This window comes from Capra hircus, chromosome 1 (genome assembly GCF_001704415.2).
Source record: "Capra hircus breed San Clemente chromosome 1, ASM170441v1, whole genome shotgun sequence".
Taxonomy (NCBI): domain Eukaryota; kingdom Metazoa; phylum Chordata; class Mammalia; order Artiodactyla; family Bovidae; genus Capra; species Capra hircus.
This window is the reverse complement of record NC_030808.1, coordinates 101,905,822-101,927,385: the sequence shown is the minus strand read 5'-3', so window position 1 is coordinate 101,927,385 and position 21,564 is coordinate 101,905,822. Positions and strand designations below refer to the sequence as shown.

At 36.7% G+C, this 21,564-nt stretch overlaps 1 protein-coding gene across 1 annotated transcript in view; it reads right to left on the bottom strand.

Moving 5' to 3' along the window:
* Window positions 6,935–21,564, bottom strand: part of SI (sucrase-isomaltase) — a 108,998-nt gene continuing 94,368 nt past the window's right edge. The window contains exons 45-47 of the mRNA XM_018053782.1: window positions 10,652–10,701; window positions 10,039–10,206; window positions 6,935–7,003 (exon numbers count right to left, since the gene is read on the bottom strand). Coding sequence (XP_017909271.1) covers window positions 6,935–7,003; window positions 10,039–10,206; window positions 10,652–10,701 — 287 coding nt within the window. The remainder of the gene's footprint in view (window positions 7,004–10,038; window positions 10,207–10,651; window positions 10,702–21,564) is intronic.

The window sequence follows — 21,564 nt, the reverse complement described above, 5'->3', positions numbered from 1 at the left end:
AGTTCAAGGGACTCTCAAGCGTCTTCTCCAACACCACAGTTCTAAAGCATCAATTCTTTGGTGCTCAGCTTTCTTTATATTCCAACTCTCACATCCATACATGACCACTGGGAAAACCATAGCCTTTATTAGATAGACCTTTGTTGGCAAAGTAATGTCTCTGTTTTTCAATATGCTGTCTAGGTTGGTCATAATTTTCCTTTCAAGGAGTAAGTGTCTTTTAATTTCATGGCTGCAATCACCATCTGCAGTGATTTTGGAGCCCCAAAATAAAGTCAGCTAGTTTCCTATCTATTTTCTATGAATTGATGGGACCAGATGCCATTATCTTAGTTTTCTGAATGTTGAGCTTTAGGCCAACTTTTTCACTCTCCTCTTTCACTTTCATTAAGAGGCTCTTTAGGTCTTCTTTACTTTCTACCATAAGGGTGATATCATCTGCATACGTGAAGTTATTGATATTTCTCCCAACAATCTTGATTCCAGCTTGTGCTTCGTCCAGCCCAGCGTTTCTCATGATGTACTCTGCATAGAAGTTAAATAAGCAGGGTGACAATATACAGCCTTGACGTACTCCTTTTCCTATTTGGAACCAGTCTATTGTTTCATGTCCAGTTCTAACTGTTGCTTCCTGACCTGCATATATGTTTCTCAAAGGTAGGTCAGGCAGTCTGGTATTCCCATCTCTTTAAGACTTTTCCACAGTTTGTGGTGATCCACACAGGCAAAGTCTTCGGCATAGTCAATAAAGCAGAAATAGATGTTTTTCTGGAACTCTCTTGCTTTCTCAATGATCCAGCAGATGTTGGCAATTTGATCTGATTCCTCTGCCTTTTCTAAAACCAGCTTAATAATCTGGAAATTCATGGTTCACATGTTGCTAAACACTGGCTTATAGAATTTTGAGCAACACTTTATTAGCATGTGAGATGACTGCAATTGTGCAGTAGTTTGAGCATTCTTTGGCATTGTCTTTCTTTGGGATTGGAATGAAAACTGACCTTTTCCAGTCCTGTGGCCAGCGCTCAGTTTTCCAAATTTGCTGGCATATTGAGTGCAGCACTTTCACAGCTTCATCTTTCAGAATTTGAAATAGCTCAACTGGTATTCTATCACCTCTGCTAGCTTTGTTTAGTGATGCTTCCTAAGGTCCACTTGACTTCACATTCCAGGATGTCTGGCTCTAGGTGAGTGTGAGTAATCACACAATCATTATCTGGGTCATGAAGATTTTTTTTTTTAAACAGTTCTTCTGTGTATTTTTGCCACCTCTTCTTAGTATCTTCTGCTTCTGTTAGGTCCATACTATTTCTGTCCTTTATTGAGTCCATCTTTGAATGAAATGTTCCCTTGGTATCTCTAATTTTCTTGAAGAGATCTCTAGTCTTTCCCATTCTATTGTTTTCCTCTATCTGATTACTATGGTCTTTGAGCAAAAATGCCAAGTCCCGCCCCCCCAAAAAATGTATTTGCTATGGTAATTGCTGTGATGATAACTGTGGCAGTGTTTTGTTAGAACTTCAATATTGTAAATATTGTATATAAAATGCAGTTTCCAAAGTTTTCATTTCATGACATTGTTCCTATCAAGGAAATTTGTGTTTCTGTTACGAAAATATCTGTTTAAAAAATTAACAGTATTTGAAGAAATAAAACACATTTCTGAGTTTTGTTTTAAACCAATTTACACCTATTAGAATGTGTTGAACTGAAAAAAGGAAATATCCATATTTTCAGCATGTCAAATGCAAATGTTTTCTGCGTTTTGATGTTTCAGAGGGTGAGAATGCTCCTTGGGTTGGCTAAATTTTACCACAGATATGTCTAATTGTATGCAGAAACCCATTAGTGCCAAGGTAAGTAATACTGATTGCTGTTTCCTCCTAATAGACATCAGTTAAAATAGAAATAATGAATCTACGGAAAATAGTAACCATTCTTTTGGAGGAAACACCTTCTTTTCTGCCACTCCTGATTCAAGCAAATGCATGTGAGAGTATCAAACCAGAATACCTTACAGCCAAAATAGCTGAGATGAAAATCACCACCATTCTGCCACTTTCATTCTGGCTGACCTTAACAGTCAGATTCCTCATTTAAAAAAATAGAAACAATTATATAAATGTTGTGTTTTCAGGAGAGTTAAAGAAGGTGAATTAATATTTTCTCCAAAAATATTTATTATCTATTCATTGGCATGTGCTTTTCTAGGAGTTGGGCATCAAAGAGCTCACATTCTGGGGGCAGGTAGACAAACAGGTAGACAAATACACGAATAAACATTATAGTGTGTTTTATGGTAGAAAGTGCTAAAAATGAACCATTGAAGGTGGGTAGGAAGTAAAACAGTGTGGTCAGGGATGACCTCATTGAGAAGGCAACCACTATCAAGCATCTAAAGGAAGTGAGGGAATCAGATGTGCTATTACACATAGAAAACAATAACTGCCCATAGAGGGACTTCCCTGGTTGTCCAGTGGTTAAGACTTTACTGTAAGGGGCTTGGGCTTGTTCCCTGGCCAGGGAACTGAAATATTGCATGCCCACCCATGTTGTCCCTCCGTTGTATCCGACTGTTTGTGTCCTCATAGACTATGCTAAGTCACTTCAGTCGTGTCTGACTCAGTGCGACCCCATAGATGGAAGCCCACCAGGCTTCCCCTCCCTGGGATTCTCCAGGCAAGAACACTGGAGTGGGTTGCCATTTCCTTCTCCAATGCATGAAAGTGAAAAGTGAAAGTGAAGTCTCTCAGTCGTGTCCGACTCTTTGCGATCCCATTGACTGCAGCCTACCAGGCTCCGCCATCCATGGGGTTTTCCAGGCAAGAGTACTGGAGCGGGGTGCCATTGCCTTCTCTGACTATAGCCTGCCAAACTCCTCTGTCCATGGAATTTTTAGTGGTTGAATACTCGACTGGGTTGTCATTTCTTACTCCATGGAGATACTGCATGCTGTGCCCCATGGTGTGTGTGTTGGGGGAGTCCCATGGAAGAATATGTTCAAATGTCTCAAGTTGGAAGAAGCAAAGCATTTCTAGAAACACAAAAAAGATATGTATAATTGAAGCAGGGAAAGTGAAGGATAGTATGACACCAGGTGAGTATGAAGAACCAGAACTATACCATATCAAGAAGGCTCATGCGACGGTTTATTTCCACCCTAAGAGAAAAGGAAAGCCATTGATGAGCAAGTGTGATGGCAATGTAATTGCAGTTGTTTATTAAACATGTTGGCTTTTGTAATGAGAATGGGGTGGAGGGGGAGGCAAGAATTGAGGAAACTGAGGAAGATAGAGTAATTAATGGGCTATTATGGCATTCCAGATGAGCCATAAAAATGACTCGTACTATGTCAGGAGCTAGAGAGATAAAAAGTTGAAAGAAAAATATAGGACCTAGAATCTACAGAATTTGGGGACATGTTAGTTCTGGGATATTAAGAAGAAATCACTGCCAAAGATGACCTCCTAATTTTGGTATGAAATACTGGGTGAATTGTGTGGCCATTTTCTGAAGTGAAAAGGAGTGGATGAAGAGCTAGTTTGGCAATTAAAATGGAGTTGCAAAGTTGGGGAAGATCGTGAATTCAGATATGAAAAGTTCACCTTTGTGCTGCTTGTGAGATGTCCAAAGAACTACTGAAAAGAGTTGCATACACAGGTGTGAAGCTCACATGGAGATCTGGCCTGGAGGTTCAGATTGCTGAAGGCTGAAGCAATAAAGCACTAGAGAAGCAGTGCCAAGGGGGAAGTCAAGCTTCCACTAAGGATAGCAAAATGTGCTGAGGGAATATTCTGAGCAGTAGAAGGATCTGGTCATTAACTGACTGTGAAGCTGAAATGGCCCAGAGAATGAGTAGGAGGTAGAGGAGTAAATACCTGTGAAGGGAAAAGGATGTAGGGAGCCTTTGAGGGATATGGAATGCCTCTAAAGTTAATTTACATATTTCTGCTCTGAACCATTGCATGTTGTTTTTAGAGACATCTTACTTCCAAATTCTTAAAATTTGTCTTACTATAGCATCTGTGTATTGATAATAGCTTTCACATTTAAACTATCACATCAGATGAAATTTAAGAGTAAATGTTTTGATTCAATACTATTTAATCTTATTGTACTTCTAGATAATTATTTTTCTCAATTCATACACGGTGACTTCTTTGAATATTATATCATATCAGATGTTTCAAGTAAGGATTTCACCTACATGAGCTAATTTTTTTTTCCCAAACTCAGTGTTGAGAAATGAAATACTAGTTGATAATGTTATAAAATTCACAGTGATGAAAGGACTAAAATAAAGTAATAGATTTGGTTTTTTTCCAATTAACCTATTTTATTGTAATCTCATTTTAAAATAAAATGACATCTAGTCACTACATATTATTAGCATTCATTTAAAAAGTGAAGCAATTTTCATATCCATAGTAAACACAAAATTATATCAAAGATCTTTAAAATGTTTACTAAAATGACATTAAGAGATGAAATACATATATTATAAGAGAAAAAGCTTAGCCAGATATGGCAGTAACATACATCAGGAACAAAATGTGGAAGACCTGGGTAATAAAGGAAATAGCTATTTGATCAAATGGCCGATAATTTCAAGTCCTATATGATATGTCAAGTTTAAAAAGATAAAAAATTTACATCCAACTATTCAGATAGTGTCCAGAATTACTGAAATACATAAAAATATAACAAGGAGCTATACAAATAGACAAGAAGCAGAAGAAAATGAATTTTATAAAAGAATAAACTTCAAATAATTTATCCAACAATTTCATTTAAATAAATTATAAGAAGATAAATATTTAAATTTTGAGAAGAGAAAAAGATTTCTTTTGGAAAACCACAATCTGTAGTACTCAGTAACCATAAGATACAATACATGCTCTCAAGAGAGAATGTGAGATTTGTTTTTTGATTGGTTTGAGACTAGGTTCAAGCTCTGGAGTCTAAAAGTTGCTATCTGGAAAAGTACAACATATATAGGGTAGTAACATAATATTTCATTTCCCCTAATTTATGCAAACTGTATCAATTTGAAACTTGTATTCATAAAAATTTATAATGACAAAAGATAAAAACACCACAATCTCCTCTGCAATCCTTCAACTGCTCAAAAGATGTCTCAACATTTCCTACCTAGTTGAACCAGAAGATCTCCCAGGGAGAGTTCTCTGTATGTAATGTGCAGTTGCTCTCATACCTTTGATGTAAGTTAATAAGAATAGTAACTTCAGTTAGACTAAGTATATAAGTATATTTTGTTCCCTGCAGAGATCTTGGTACCAGTTAGCTTGCTCCTTCCTTAATCTTGTATTTCTTTTCATCTAGAATGACTTTCTCAAATCTATGTGATAAAAAACCACTTTCTTTACATTTATTCAAAATTGTATGTATGTACTTTTTTCTAATTTATCCCCCACCAACCAAAGGTCTATCAAAGTTTCCTTTTATCAACATCCTCTCCAACACTTATTTCTTGTGTTTTGAATTATAGCCATCATTATCATTATGGCATCCTTGTATTCTGAGCCTTTTGGCTAAGATCAAGTGTAACATGGGGGCTTCCTTGGTGGCTCAGTGGTAAAGAATCCACCTGCCAATGCAGGAGACACAAGAGATGTGGATTCAGTCCCTGGGTTGGGAAGATCTTCTGGAGTAGGAAATGGCAACCCATTCTATTATTGACTGAAAAACTCCATGGACAGAGGAGCCTGGTGGGACACCATCCATGGGGTTGCAAAGAGTTAGACACAACTGAGCATGTGACTGAGCTATTCTGAGTTATGAATTCTGTTAAATATTTCAACTATAACAACATTCAAAATTTTTTAATTAGGAAAAAGTAAATTGTTCCAGAATATTAGTTGGTTGAGTAGATTCAAAGAAACCTAAGTGTTAAAAAATACCAATGAATATTATTTTAAATCATGACTTAGAGAGTCATTCAACCAGAATGAATGAGCTAAGGTAATTTATTCACCTAATTAAATAAATAGATAGTATTTTTTTTTCTCCTATTCATAAAGGAAAGCTAGAGGAAGAAATTTGGATTTCTACTCTGGCCTGAAGCTTGTGTCCCCCTCCCCCAAATTCATATGTTGAACCTCTAATTTCTGACAAGTTGGTATCTGGAGATGACTCCTTTGAGACATATGCAGTCATGTGGGTGGAGACCTCTTTAATGGAAATAGTGTCCAATAAGAAGAGATGTTGAGAGCTCAGGTCCTTTTTCTTTGCTTTCTGCTATGTGGGGACACAAGGAGAAACTGGCTGTCTGCAAAGCAGAAAGAGGGCCCTCACCAGACACCAAATCTGCTCGTGCCTTGATCTCAAACTTCCCAAAACTGTGAGAAATACATTTTTATTGTTTAAGCCACAAAATCTATGGTAAATTCTTACAGGAACCCAAACTAAGAAAATTTCCTCTTGGAAAATAAAGAAAAATGTACATTATTTGCATTGATATACAGTTTATTTTTTGCTTTCTAATTAGATGCACGGAATAAGAAATAATTAAATCTGATGACAATTGGTGGTAACTTAAATCTACTAAACATTGAAGAAAATGTCATATAAAATTACAAAATTTTTGCTTAATTTAAAAATCACTTATTTTAATTATATCTTAGTTACACACACATGTATTTAGTAATTAGATTACAGTCAGCTGATACTGAGTAAAAGCAACTAGAACCATTAAATTCTACTAAATATATTTAAAAATTGAATCTAGACCATGTTAATATTATATAATAGTATTAATATTGATGAACACTCTGCAATAACTTTAGGTAGATGTTATTAAAATCATATTTTACACAATACAAGAAACAAGTGAAGAAGGTAAACTATAAGTATGGTGGTTAAACTTAAATCCAGATGTTAATTTCTCTTTGACAATTCAGACTGACGGTGATCTTCATGACCAGTTGACTTCTATTGGTTCATCTAGAGTAACATTATTCCCTGTTAGATCAATATTTAATATCTTAAAAAAGAAAAAAAAGGGTAATTAATTGTTTAATCCGAACTGTGGGGTGTTTTTCAACAAAAACTAATTCCATAAATAAATGCTCTATAAGTAAACACATTATAGCTTGTTTTACTTTCCCATTTTGGTCAATTTTTACATCAGAGAGTTTGCAACCATTTCAGTAGTACTTCCAGCCAACCCACCCATTATACAGACAATGAAAATAAGTCTCAGAGAGCTGTCAAAACACAATCAGAAACTGAGACTATTCACCAGTTATTCTTATTTCTACAACTTTTCTCTTTCTCTGTGACTCTTAAATACTTGATTATAATTGCATTACATATACCTGTATGCTTTCTGCCCTCAAATATTATCCAGTCATCTACACACAGAATTTAGATTTTAGTAATATGCTTTCTTTTGCATCAGTCTCAAAGGGCTTTATGCTGAATTTATTGCCAATGATTTCATTACATGTATGTTACTTTCTTTCACTGGAGAGAATCTTTATCAGACCATATGGGACTAAGTAGGGGGGCAGGTGACTAATGAAGCAGCTGTACTTAAATAATCATCTGTAATATAATGAACTCACTAGACTTCCATTGCTCTGATACACTCACATGACTCTCAGGGCCTTTAGCTCAGAAAGTGGGATTAAATCATCAAATATGTAAGAGAAGAAGAAAATGAGCATTCCTTTACTGCTAACCAAATACCAAGTATGCATGTAGGGACATTATACAATTTATTATTTATTAAAGCACCTTAGAATTTCCCACACTTTATAGTAGAAGAGTTTAAAACATAACAGGTAAATAATGTTCTTAGTACCTAACAGGAAAATTTGAAACTGATCCATCTTATAAGAAAAACTAACAAAATTCTTTTATATCAAACATGAAGAACAACCCATGCATCTCATAGCTGCATAGATGGCAACTAGGCATAATTGTGCTAAGTAAATATTTTAAAAATTTCACTGATACAGCAATTAAATCATCTTTTGTATGTAACTCCCACACCCATGGGCAAGGGTCACTAAGAGAAAGAAATTGATCACTCCTTCCTTTTTCCATATATCTATAAAGCTTTAGAAAACAGAAGGTGTTCATAAATATTTGTTTTATTTAAATGTACTTAGAAGGGATAGCTCCAATTTTTTGTAAAGTTAACATCTTCTTTTAGAATCATTGAGATTATAAAATATTAAAAAATTACTCTTAATACTTAAAATTCTTTGTGAATGTTTGAAATCAGTGGAATGAACTTTTCTTTATAAATAGTGATTTTTTTAATGTCAAGTATTTGGTCAAAATTAACTTGAAACAATAATTGATATGTTAAAATACCTTATTTGACATTGCTTAACTGACTGTATTTAGTTTTACAGTAAAAGTTGTGAGCTTTATTTTTCACCATTGTTGTAGTAAACAAATAACAAGAAAATAAATAAGGGAAACCATCATTCTCTAATTTCATTGAAAACTGGGTTGTTAAAAAAAAAAGCTGATTTCTGTTATGATGGATAATCATTGACTGTTTATTCTTGGGAAATTAATTTTCCCTTTCAAGCTCAGTTTCCTAGACTGTCATATAAGACTACTGGACTAAATCACTGATTCCCATACTTTAGAATTTTATACAACAGTAAAAATTTAAGAAGAAAAAAATGGAGGTGAGGTGCTAAGTTATCAACTTTTATTCTACCACGCTGCTACTGCTGCTGCTAAGTCGCTTCAGTTGTGTCCAGCTCTGTGCGACCCCATGGACGGCAGCCCACCAGGCTGCCCTGACCCTGGGATTCTCCAGGCAAGAACACTGGAGTGGGTTGCCATGTTCTTCTCCAGTGCATGAAAGTGAAAAGTGAAAGTGAAGTCGCTCAGTTGTGTCCGACTAGTAGCAACCCCATGGACTGCAGCCTACCAGGCTCCTCCATCCATGAGATTTTCCAGGTAAGAGTACTGGAGTGGGGTGCCATTGCCTTCTCTGTTATTCTACCATAGATGGACACAAAATACATAAAACTCTAATTTCTTAAACTTGATAGAGTTTAAAGAAATTTAATGTCAAAGTAGTAATTAAGACTCATATATGAAAGGGGAAATTCTGGTTGCCTATAGAATAGCAGTAATAATAGGATAGATGCTAAATTTCAACAGGACAAAATGACTTCGGGTGCTGTTCAACTCTCACATCTTATAAAATTTATGAAAACCTAAAATTGTATCCAAGACACAACTATTTTCTTTTTCAGCTGTAGTCAGCCAAACAACTAGCTGTTTTGTAAATTATGTTCACTGAAGTGGTCAGTTGATTAAAAAGCCAGTTGTTTTCATTCAGCTTTAAACACAAAACAGGTATGTGTACACACACTCAAAGTTTTAACAGTTTAGATGTAGCCTTGAACTTGGATCAAGCAAAACAGTTCATGGATTCTAAAATATATGTTCTTTAAAATCTATTTTTGTAGAATTTAGGATGAGAAAGAGTTTAAGAGATTGTTTACTTGCATATTCTTATTTAATAGGAAAGAAAAAGAAGCACTGAAATTATTTACTCAAAGTAAAAAGCTCATTACTAGCAGTAAAGGGACTTTAACATAAGAATCCTGAGTCCCTATTTAATGTTTGAATCATATCCTTGTATTGTATGCCATATTATTCATAGATGTTAATAGATAATTCTATTCATTTTGAAAGGGCTTTCAAGTATAATTCATCCAAGACATATTAAATGTTCAAATGTGAGCATTTTGTTTTAGAAAAGTACTAGGTTTTGAGGCACTTTACCGCAAAGGTATGAAAATAATTTAGAGATGTTAATTTTGTTTTGATTATGTCAGAACAATTATAAAATAGATTCCATTAGGTTGATTTATATGACAAGTTACCAAGGATGATAATATAGAAATAGGTATGAAAGTTTAATGAAAATAAGTAGAGTAATAGGTTTTTTTTTTTTTTTAGATCTAAAAATGTAAGAGGTTCACATAGATATTTTGAATAGTTCCTTTTAAAAAGAAACATTTTTTTTCTGTCAATTACCTCCAGGTTTTGGTCTTCAGTAAAGTTAACAGACTCTTTATTTCCGTTATGTGTGAGAGTAACCTCACTAACACGCATCTTTTCTTTCCCCCATATGTGGATATATCCAAGCCTCATTTCACTTCTGTTTATGTAACCATTTTTCAGTATAGTGCTTGTCAAGATGGTCTATGAAGACAAAGAAAAAGAAATCATTTAGCAAAAGCAATTAAATCTTTGGTGGTTGTTGTTTAGTTGGTAAGTCATGTCTGAGTCTTTGTGACTTTATGGACTTTAGCCTGCCAGGCTCCTCTGTCCATGTGATTTCCCAGGCAAGAATACTGGAGTGGGTTGCCATGCCTTCCTTCAGGGGAGTCTTCCCAACCCAGGTATTGAACCATGTCTCCTGCATTCTTTACCACTGAACCACCAGGGAAGTCCCATTAAATGTTTTGAAAGCATATATTTGTTAACCAAACTGTATCAATATTTCATAGTATACAGATTGTTTATTCATATATTTGAAAATAGGTATATTATATAACATATACAGTATGTAAATACAAAATATGGCATAAAACTTCAAATATTATTTAACACAATTGCATATAAATGATCTGTAATGAATACATACCTTATTTAAATTAAATTGCACCAAGGAATATAGGTCTCTTTCATAGGTGTCTATAAGAGAAAAAAGAGTGATGTATTTATATTTCCAAAAAATAATCTGTAGTAAATACTAGCATATTTTGCTTTTAGTTCACAGTACAAAGGATATCAAATATCATCAATGTATATCTAATTCTGTCTAAGTTTATGTATCTTATTCAACATAGTCTGAGGAGCACTGAAATATGAAGCATGAGTCATGTATCCATGTAGACAGAGTCCTACATGGATGGGTAGATTGATGTGTGCTCGTTTGTGTGTGGGAGAGTAACTGTAGAGGAGACGCAGGTCTAAACACTTCTCTAGGAGGGTGGAAGAAGTATAAGAATAAACAGAATTAAGTGTGATAATCATCGACACTCCCCGGCCGTCTTGATGGCTGAGAATAACAATATAAAGGAAAAAGAATATGATGACCACTTATCCTAGTGTCATTTGAGAAAAATATTCATTGTTAGAGATTATTAACAGGACAATTGAAATCAAATGGATAAAACAAAGGCTTTATATTCATCACTTAAATTAGGTATAATCTTGCCATACTGAAAATCAATTAAAAATGTAATATTAGATCTAAAATTCATTCAGTATCTGTCAAATTCTAAGTACTTTATCACTATGCTGTAAGAGATGTATTATTATTTTTCCTACTGTATAGAAGAGAGAAATGAGTCCCAGAGAAATTAAATAAATAGCTCAAAGTGAAACAACTAATTAATATCAAGTCTGAATTTATGTCTGGTTTTCTCTGATTTCTATGATTGTGTTCATATGTAAAACCAAACAAACGTGTAAGACAGAAAAGCAAAAGTAGAGTCAAAGGCATGATGAAAACAAGTATTAGGATAACATTGAAAAAGTAACAAATTTTAATTCCTTCTTCCACTACACATGGCAGCATTATGTTTATTAATTCTCTAAAAAATAAAATGCTTAATTTGAGAATAATTTTGTTTATACTAAGATTAAATTATATTCTCTGTAAATTTTTTTCTCTATGAATAGAGTAATTCATATATGACTTTAATAACACATTTTAAGGCAAAAAATTAAACTAATTTTAAAATGCATAAGTATAACAAATTTTAAGAGCAATTTTTAAGTACAGATCTATGAAATAAAAGAAAGCAAAAGTGACAGCTATTAAGAGCATATAACCATTTTTTGTTTTTAATGAAGAAGAGAAAGATACCACTTATGATCTTACTTCAAGGTAGACATATGTCTATTTCACTAAGATGAGTAGGAAAAATTAATATTTTACTAAACTACAACCTTATTAGCTAGAACAGTCAAAATTTACTTAATATACCCACATTTCAAAATAAGTTTATTTTGCTTTATCCTTTTTTGTTTGTTTTTTGAGAAAAATACATGTCTATAAATAAAAGTGATTGGAGCAGAGGAAAGGGACCAGATAGATGATTAAATAGTTAATTCCACTAGGGAGTTTTAAGTAAAAAAAAAAAAAAAAAAAAAATCCTGTAAGCTAATGATCACTCAGGAAAACAGGTTTGCTTAACTACAAAATCAAGCAGGCTTGCTTAGCAACAAAACCATACAATGCAAGCATGAGACATGGCCCAAAAGAATAAAACAGTAGTGGAGTGAAACCCACACCCTGCTCAGTAAGATCAGTAAGTTAATGATTCCTAGGACAAGCTTTTCTGCACACACTAAAAACAAAAATATAAGGAAAAGATGACATTATACTGAAACCTGAGATAATCTACTATATTTTAGTATGTTACCCCCTTTTTGCTCATTTGCATTGTGCCATGACAGTCCCCATTTGACCATGTAGGGACAAGAAAACTCCCTCCCTTGTCTGATGTGGAGGAGGAGGTGATGTTGGAAGCTTGATGTCTACTCAAGAATGAGGAAGAAGGTGGTCTTTTCTTCCTCCCCACCTCTCCTTTGGTTATAAAACAGTAGCCCACCAAGTTCTCAGCACAACACCCTCTTGCCCATCTTCTTATAAACCTCACAAGAGTCCTATTCTTGCATCTTATTAAGGATCCTCTTGCTTAATTCTTTCTGCTCTGAAACATAAAGAATTGGAGCCTCCCAAAACACATTTTTACAGTTTCAATAGTATTCCTTATAATTTAAATGGACTTAAAAGAAAAATTTATTTAGATATCTAGTTTATTAGATAGGTTGGCAAGCTTGTTGTGAGAGAAAATTTCTTCAGAGATTCTGATCTAATAAATCAAAAGATTCTAAGCATTTGCTATGTATTGTTGTTGTTATTCACTTAAGCAATTTCAGAGGATTTGCTGAAACCTTTATAGTTACTTATAACAAATATACTGAGATTGTGAAATATAACCAAACTAGTAGACATAATGGATCAGAACAACTTTGTATGTTTGCATAAAGAGAACATAGAGAAATATATGAATTCTGCTCACTTTTCAGTGATATAACAAAAGAAAAATCTGCCATTAAACTTCAACAGAGTAAAGGTTTTACCAATTTCTTTCATCTATAACTTAGCTTGATAGAAAGAGCTGCATTAAAAAAAAACTAAGAAAAGCTTTGTCTCCCTACAGCTAAAATGAATTAACTAAATTTGCTAGAGAGTGAGATTCAAATATCCCAAGACAAATGTGCAAATTATGCATAACTCAACTTTACACTCTTGGAGAATTGTAAGCAAATTCAAAGTGCCTCCTAGTGAGGAAGAAAGGCTGTAAACTTTGTAGAACCTCAGTTAATGTGTTAATGAAGTTCAGGGCTCTGAAAACATAGGATTTTATTTAACCAATAGAAGTTGAGTTACTTTCTAATTCACAAAATACTAGGAAAACTTATATATTTATTTTGAGGCTTGCTTATTACCATATGATTCTTATATCACTTTCTGATATAGATTACTTACTAATAGATTCCTATTTCTTATGGTTGTAGACTATTAACTATAATTAACCTGAAAAGATGAAAGAAAGATGTCTTTGCTATTAATGAAAAATCTCTCATCTATGGATAATGTATTTAAATTGTAGTAAACCGTCCTACAGCTCCACACAGATGTTAGTTGCTATGACTAAGAGCCATGTCAAGAGAATGCTAGATCCCCATCTAAGGGAGCTGACACTGCTAATCCTCTAACAGTGTTTATTTATCAGTGAAATAATAACCTGGGGGCACTTGACTCAAAGGCATATTTCTGGGCCTCTCCTTTACTTAATGGAATTTGGATGGCCTTAGAATATCCATTCTTTACAAACTACTCAAGAAGCAGAGCGCACACTGCTAAAAGTTTAGCAGTTCAGTCCGATTTTGAGGGATAGCCATGGAGTAAACAAAGATTTAAATTTAAATCCTTAAACTTTTCATGTAAAAAACTGTACAACATTAAAAAAGAAAAAAGGAAAAAACAAAATCTAGAGCCATAAAGCACACAGACTAAGTTTAAATTTGTTTCTGAACTATCTCATGTTTTAAAGGCATCTTTATGCATCAATATGTGCACATGGGAACGTGGCTTTTCAACTCAGCTGACCTCACACATACTGAATGTCTATTATGCAAACAGAACTGGCTAACTTCTGGGAATACAAAGATGATCAATATACCATCCTGTCCACACAAATCTCTTTGTTATCTAGACATTGATCATAGGGATTACATATATTTAAGATAAGAAGAACATCTTTAAATATTTGTAAGTCTATTTTTAAGTTGACTCAACTATTTATTAAACTATTTTAGCTCTCAATAACATTATTGGCCTTTTTTTTTACTCAGCTTCCAAAGCACAATAATAGGTAACCAAAAAATAATGTGAGATAATACGTACATTATCAGTTATATTTAATCTCCTGTTAAGTAGTTAGAGTAGGAAAAAGGAGTCAAAAATAGCAATGGCTAAAAGACAAAGAAAGGAAAAAGCCCACAAAAATAGGTCAAAGGAAGGTCTGAAGATGGGAGTGAGAACCTCAGGTGAAGAAAACAGCCCTCCTGGCTAGCACAGTTTACATGGGGCAGATTCAGGGGTAGGTGAAAAAAAAAAAAAAAAAAAAAGAGGAGCCAAAATTGAGCCTCTGGCTTCTCTTCTCTTTGCTTGTTTTGGGTGGGCCTGTCCTCTCATCCACCCTCACACTTTGACGATGTATTTTCCTTTGCTTGACAAATAAAACTGAGCTGTAACTGACATAATACTGAGCTGTAACACTGGTCCATCTGTCGCTTCTAACTGTTGCTGCGGTAAGACAGAACCAAGGAAATTACACACTCCCCTGACATCTCTGGTGCTGTTTCTCAGATTTAACCTGGCTGAAACAATGTCAGCCTGGCCCCCATGAGGCAGAGACCAAGCATAGCAGAAGCCTAACTTGGTGAAAGCTCCCATGGTGGAAGCTTCACGCAAAGAAAACGCAGCACAGAGGAACTGACAGGAAGCCCAGTGTGCTGGAAACCAGAACAGCAAAAACAAACTTGGCAGAAAGCTCACATGGCTCAGTCTCAGATTTCAAAAGATCCTGTTAAGGGGTTATGCCGGGGTCCAGCCCTGGTGGATCCAGGGAATTCGAAGGGTGGATGGAGTCGGCGAGGAAAACTTATTTATTTATTAATATAAGATTAGATTAGGAAGAAATAGTGTAGTAGGAAGATTAAGTGGAGAGAAGAGGCTGATTAACTTGGGTTACATGGAAAACCAATAAAGTTCCAGACAAGGAGCTTGCACCATCTACGTTAGGCCGCCGGTGACCGTTTGAATATCGGAGAGTGCCCCACCTTGGGCTCTCTCTCTTACGGATCTTAAAAGCTGGGACAAGTAAGTAGACAGAGTGAGCCTCCATGTCCCAGATGGGAATTCAGCTTGAAATTAGAGTAAAGAGGAGACACGGGGGAAACCAGTCCAGAGACTGGCTCTCCTTCTATTGTCCTTCAAGGCCTTTTATACTTTTGATTATACATAGAGATCAGTGGGTAATACAAAATTATGTAGTGTTACCAGCCCAGACTCTTTTTGTATATCTTTTTGTATACAAAAGGTCTCAGGTGATTTACATTATCTTTTGGCCAAGAGGCTTGTTAATACTTTTTGGCTCTCTTCCTTAATGAATGTTAATTTTGTTTCCCCTAAGTGTTTTTCTTTAATCTGCATCTCCTTAAAGCGCTAAAGTTACATCTCTATAGAACAAAGGTGCAGTGGGTTATAACAAAGAAGGTGCTTAACTCAAAGATCTAATGTTGCTAATACCAGGTCTACTACTTGTTTTCCTATATACCAACTATATCTAAAAATAAAGGATATGAAAATTTGGCAGCAAGTATTGGCTCAACAAATGAAACTTTTAATCAGTCCTATTCTAGTGACTTTGACTCCTTGGAAGCCCCTACATTCCTAGGATGTTTTAAGCTTCCTGTGCCTCCTGCAGTCAGGAGGCCTCAAATAATCACACACGCAGCTGTACAAGTCCTGCAGGCAGGCTAAAAAGCCATCAGAGGGGTTTTTGGATTGAAACACTCTTTCAAATGCATAAGACTAAAGCCCTGAATTGACTTTTTCCAGAGAATGTCAGAAGAGTGGAAAAGCAGGCAGATTCTTATTTTTGGGGGGTGGATGCTCAGGAAATTGCAGGGGGAAAACCTGAGGTCTGATTAGCCTTGCCATCAGAGCTCTGCCGCATGACCTTGTCATGGGTGGCATTCCTCATGCTGGCTCCCGGCAGGGTTAAGGTAGGATGTCCTTGATCCTATGGCTGGGGGGACATATGGCTAACAAAATCTTAATGTTGTGGTCTGGGTGTGGGTTGGAAAAGAATTTCCAGACATGAGGCAAAATGAGAGGAGAATAACGTTTATCAGAGTGGGAAACACTGTTAGAAGAGTGTGCCAGCTCAAGGGAGAATCAACGTTGAACAGAAGTCCTTAGTCCACTTTTATACCCATGGTACAAGGATTTGGATAGGGGTCTTGTGGGTCACTTGTTGATTGGATGAGGCACATATAGTGGGTGGGGTGGGGAAGAGTGAGGCAAATATTTTCTCCCTATGGGGTAGTGGAGTAGCTATCATGGTCAATAAAAGAGTCCAAAATGCAGTGCTTGGATGCAATCTCAAAAACGACAGAATGATCTCTGTTCATCTCCAAGGCAAACCATTCAATATCATGGTAATCCAAGCCTATGCCCCAACCAGTGACATTGAAGAAGCTGAAGTGGAATGCTTCTATGAAGACGTACAAGACCATTCAGAACTAACACCCCAAAAAAGATGTCCTTTTCATTATAGGAGACTGGAATGCAAAAGTAGGAAGTCAAGAAACACCTGGAGTAACAGGCAAATTTGGCCTTGGAGTGTGGAATGAAGCAGGGCAAAGACTAATAGAGTTTTGACAGGAAAATGCACTGGTCATAGCAAACACCCTCTTCCAAAAACACAAGAGAAGACTCTACACATGGACATCACCAGACTGTCAACATTGAAATCAGATTGATTATATTCTTTGCAGCCAAAGATGGAGAAGCTCTATACAGTCAACAACAACAACAAAAAAGAGAGGAGCTGACTGTGGCTTGGATCATGAACTCCTTATTGCCAAATTCAGACCTGAATTGAAGAAAGTAGGGAAAACAACTAGACCATTCAGGTAGACCTAAATCAAATCTCTTATGATTACACAGTGGAAGTGAGAAATAGATTTAAGAGACTAGATATGATAGAGTGCCTGATGAACTATGGATGGAGGTTCATGACATTGTACAGGAGACAGGGATCAAGACCATCCCCATGGAAAAGAAATGAAAAAAAGCAAAATGGCTGATGGGGAGGCCTTACAAATAGCTGTGAAAAGAAGAGAAGCAAAAAGCAAAGGAGAAAGGAAAGATATAAGCATCTGAATGCAGAGTTCCAAAGAATAGCAAGGAGAGATAAGAAAGCCTTCTTCAGAGATCAATGCAAATAAATAGAGGAAAACAACAGAATGGGAAAGACTCGAGACCTCTTCAAGAAAATTAGAGATACCAAGGGAATATTTCATGCAAAGATGGGCTTGATAAAGGACAGAAATGGTATGGACCTAACAAAAGCAGAAGATATTAAGAAGAGGTGGCAAGAATACACGGAAGAACTGTACAAAAAATATCTTCATGACCCAGATAATCACGAAGGTGTGATCACTCACCTAGAGCCAGACATCCTGGAATGTGAAGTCAAGTGGGCCTTAGAAGCATCACTATGAACAAAGCTAGCACAGGTGATGGAATTCCAGTTGAGCTGTTTCAAATCCTGAAAGATGATGCTGTGAAAGTGCTGCATTCAATATGCCAGCAAATTTGGAAAACTCAGCAGTGGCCACAGGACTGGAAAAGGTCAGTTTTCATTCCAATCCCAAAGAAAGGCATTGACAAAGAATGCTTAAACTACCACACAATTGCACTCATCTCACATGCTAGTAAAGTAATGCTCAAAATTCTCCAAGCCAGGCTTCAGCAATACATGAACCATGAAATTCTAGATGTTCAAGCTGGTTTCAGAAAAGGAGAAGAACAGAGATCAAATTGCCAACATCTGCTAGATCATGGAAAAAGCAAGAGAGTTCCAGAAAAACATGTATTTCTGACTTACTGACTATGCCAAAGCCTTTGACTCTGTGGATCACAATAAACTGTGGAAAATTCTGAAAGAGATGGAAATGTCAGACCACCTGACCTGCTTTTTGGGAAACCTATATGCAGGTATGGAAGCAACAATTAAAACTGGACATAGAACAACAGACTGGTTCCAAAGAAGAAAAGGAATACATCAAGGCTGTACTTATTTACAGTCACTCTGCTTATTTAACTTATATGCAGAGTACATCATGAGAAATGCTAGGCTGGAAGAAGCACAAGCTGAAATCAACATTGCTGGGAGATATATCAATAACCTCAGATATGCAGATGACACCACTCTTATGGCAGAAAGTGAAGAGGAACTAAAAAACCTGTTGATGAGAGTGAAAGAGGAGAGTGAAAAAGTTGGCTTAAAGCTCAACATTCAGAAAATGAAGATCATGGCATCTGGTCCCATCACTCTATGGAAAATAGATGGAGAAACAGTGGAAATAGTGTCAGACTTTATTTTGGGGGATTCCAAAATCGCTGTAGATGGTGATTGCAGCCATGAAATTAAAAGACGCTTTTCCTTGGAAGGAAAGCTATGAGCTATATAGATAGCATTTTTAAAAAGCAGAGATATTACTTTGCCAAAAAAGGTCCGTCTCGTCAAAGCTATGGTTTTTCCAATGGTCATGCATGGATGTGAGAGTTGGACTGTGAAGAAAGCTGAGTGCTGAAGAATTGATGTTTTTGAACTGTGGTGTTGGAGAAGATTCTTGAGAGTCCCTTGGACTGCAAGGAGATCCAACAAATCCATTCTGAAGGAGATCAGCCCTGGGTGTTCTTTGGAAAGACTGATGCTAAAGCTGAAACTCCAGTACTTTGGCCACTTTATGTGAAGAGTTGACTCATTGGGAAAGACCCTGATGTTGGGAGGGATTGGGGCATGAGAAGAAGTGCATGACAGAGGATCAGATGGCTGGATGGCATCACCGATTTTCCCTGACTTTTAAGTTTGCAGCTATTGGAGTCCTGATAGAATAAGCTTTAAAACAGTCTTTTGAGGACAAACTAACTATTTTTACCAGTCACCAAGTGAAACAGCTCCTGAATGGGAGAGGCCATTTATGGATGTCTGATCAAAGGATCCTCAGGTATCAAGTGGTGCTGATGGAAAATCCAGGCCTGACTATATCCCCTTGTGAGGTTCTTAACCCAGCTACCCTCCTGCTTACCCCTGAGGGCTCTCTTCCCTTTCACTCTTGCCTAGAAACCTTGGACCACTGGACAAAACCCAAGAGGGATTGTCAGAAAATCTGACCAATCCTGAGGACATCATGTACACTGATGGAAACAGCTTTGTCTTGGATGGAAAAAGAACTGGATATGCAGTACCCTCCAATTTTGAGACCATAGGTGTTAAACATTTGCCACCAGTTACTTCAGCCCAATTAGCTGAGCTCATAGCCCTGACTTGAGCTTTAGGGCTGAGAAAAGGAAAAAGAGTAGCCATTTACACTGACTCAAAGTATGTCTTTGTGGTGCTACATAGACACTGCTATTTGGAAAGAAAGAGGGCACTTGAACACCTGAGGGTCCCCAATCAAATATGGTGATAAAATCCTTAGGCTCTTGAAGGCAGTCCATCTGCTCATTGAGGTTTCAGTCTCCCACTGTAAAGGGAGCATAGAAGTGTTACAAGGGAACCAAGCAGCTGATCAGGCAGCTAAGAGAGCAGCATTACAGAACAATAGGGGTTGCTACCTTAGATCCACAGACTAATTTGCCAGAAACTCCTTCATAAACTGAAGGTGAGACTCTTAAAGCTAAGAGTGAAGACTTTCAAAAAGATCATATGAGGGTGGTTCCAAAAGGAGGGACTCATTTTTCTGCCTGGGAACCTTCAATGGAAGTTGGTTAACTAGTGACATGCTACCACTCATTTAGGGGAAAAGGCCCTCCAAAGATTACTAGAAAGGTCCTTCAGAGGAACAAGCCTCCAAACAACTAGAAGGCAAGTGTTCTCCTTTTGTCCCACTTACCAGTTAAACAATGCCTAAGGAGCCCAAAGACACTAGCTGGCCCAGTCTGCCCAACAACGTGGTACCTACCCAGGAGAGGACTGGGAGAAGGACTTCACCCAGATGCCAGTTTCTCAAGGGTATAAATACCTATAAGCCATGATAGATACTTTCACAGGATGGACTGAAGGCTTTCCCACCCAGACTGAGAAGGCTGAGGAGGTGGTAAAAAAAACTGCTCTATGAAATCATTCTGAGATTTGGTCTGCCCAGATCATTACAAAGTGACAATGGGACATCATTTTCTTCTAAGGTCATCCAAGGTCTCTAAAGCATTAGGCGTTACTTCTTATATCCATTGTGCCTGGAGGCCTCGGTCTTCAGGAAAAGTAGAAAGAGCCAAACAATTATTAAAACCAGCGATTAAAAAGATAACTCAGGTGACCTCCCTGGGATGGAAGGAGGCTTTACCAATAGCTCTCCTTCACATCCATATTGCTTCTAAGGAACAGGTTGGTCTTAGTCCTTATGAGATGCTATATGAGAGACCATTTGTTTATGTCAATGACCTCTTCCTAGATCCAGAGGCTCAGATCCTCTGGTCTCATACCATGGCCACTGAGCATTCCAACAAGATATACACTTGTGGGGTGTCAACTAGGACCCAAAAGATTCTAAAGAACCACCACTATATGCTCTAGGGACTCAAGTCCTAATTACAGTCTGGAAAGATGAGTCTCCAAAGGCTCAACTCCAGCCCACAGGGAAGGGCCCCTGCCCTGTAATACTTTATACCCCTACAGCAGTTAAGTTAACAGGATACGACTCCTGGATTCACTACTCACAAGTCAAGCCATGGAAGAAAACTGAAGAGGACAATCAATATACCTGTGAGACCTGGGAGATCTCAAATATCTTTTCAGGACTACAAATGAGTGCCATTCTAATTAAGTTTCTGGGGATAAAATTTCTCAGGATAGCTCTAAAAAGCCAACACAGCTTGGCAAGAGTTGTACTCCAAAATAGACAAGAGATAGATCTCCTGATCCCTGAACAAGGAGGGACTTGAGCCATCTTGGATAAGATATGTTTTTTCTGGGTAAATACTTCCAGCTAAAGTTTAAGGAAGTCTCACAGTCCTCAAGAAAAACAAAACATTCAGATCCCACAGGAGCTCAAAGAATGAGCTGGAGAGTTCTCAGTGTGGCTATAATCTCTCTTTGTGGATCCTTCTTCTGGCAATGGAGGATTTGGAGCTAGCTAATGCCCCTACTAATCCCTATTAGCACAATATTGATGCTG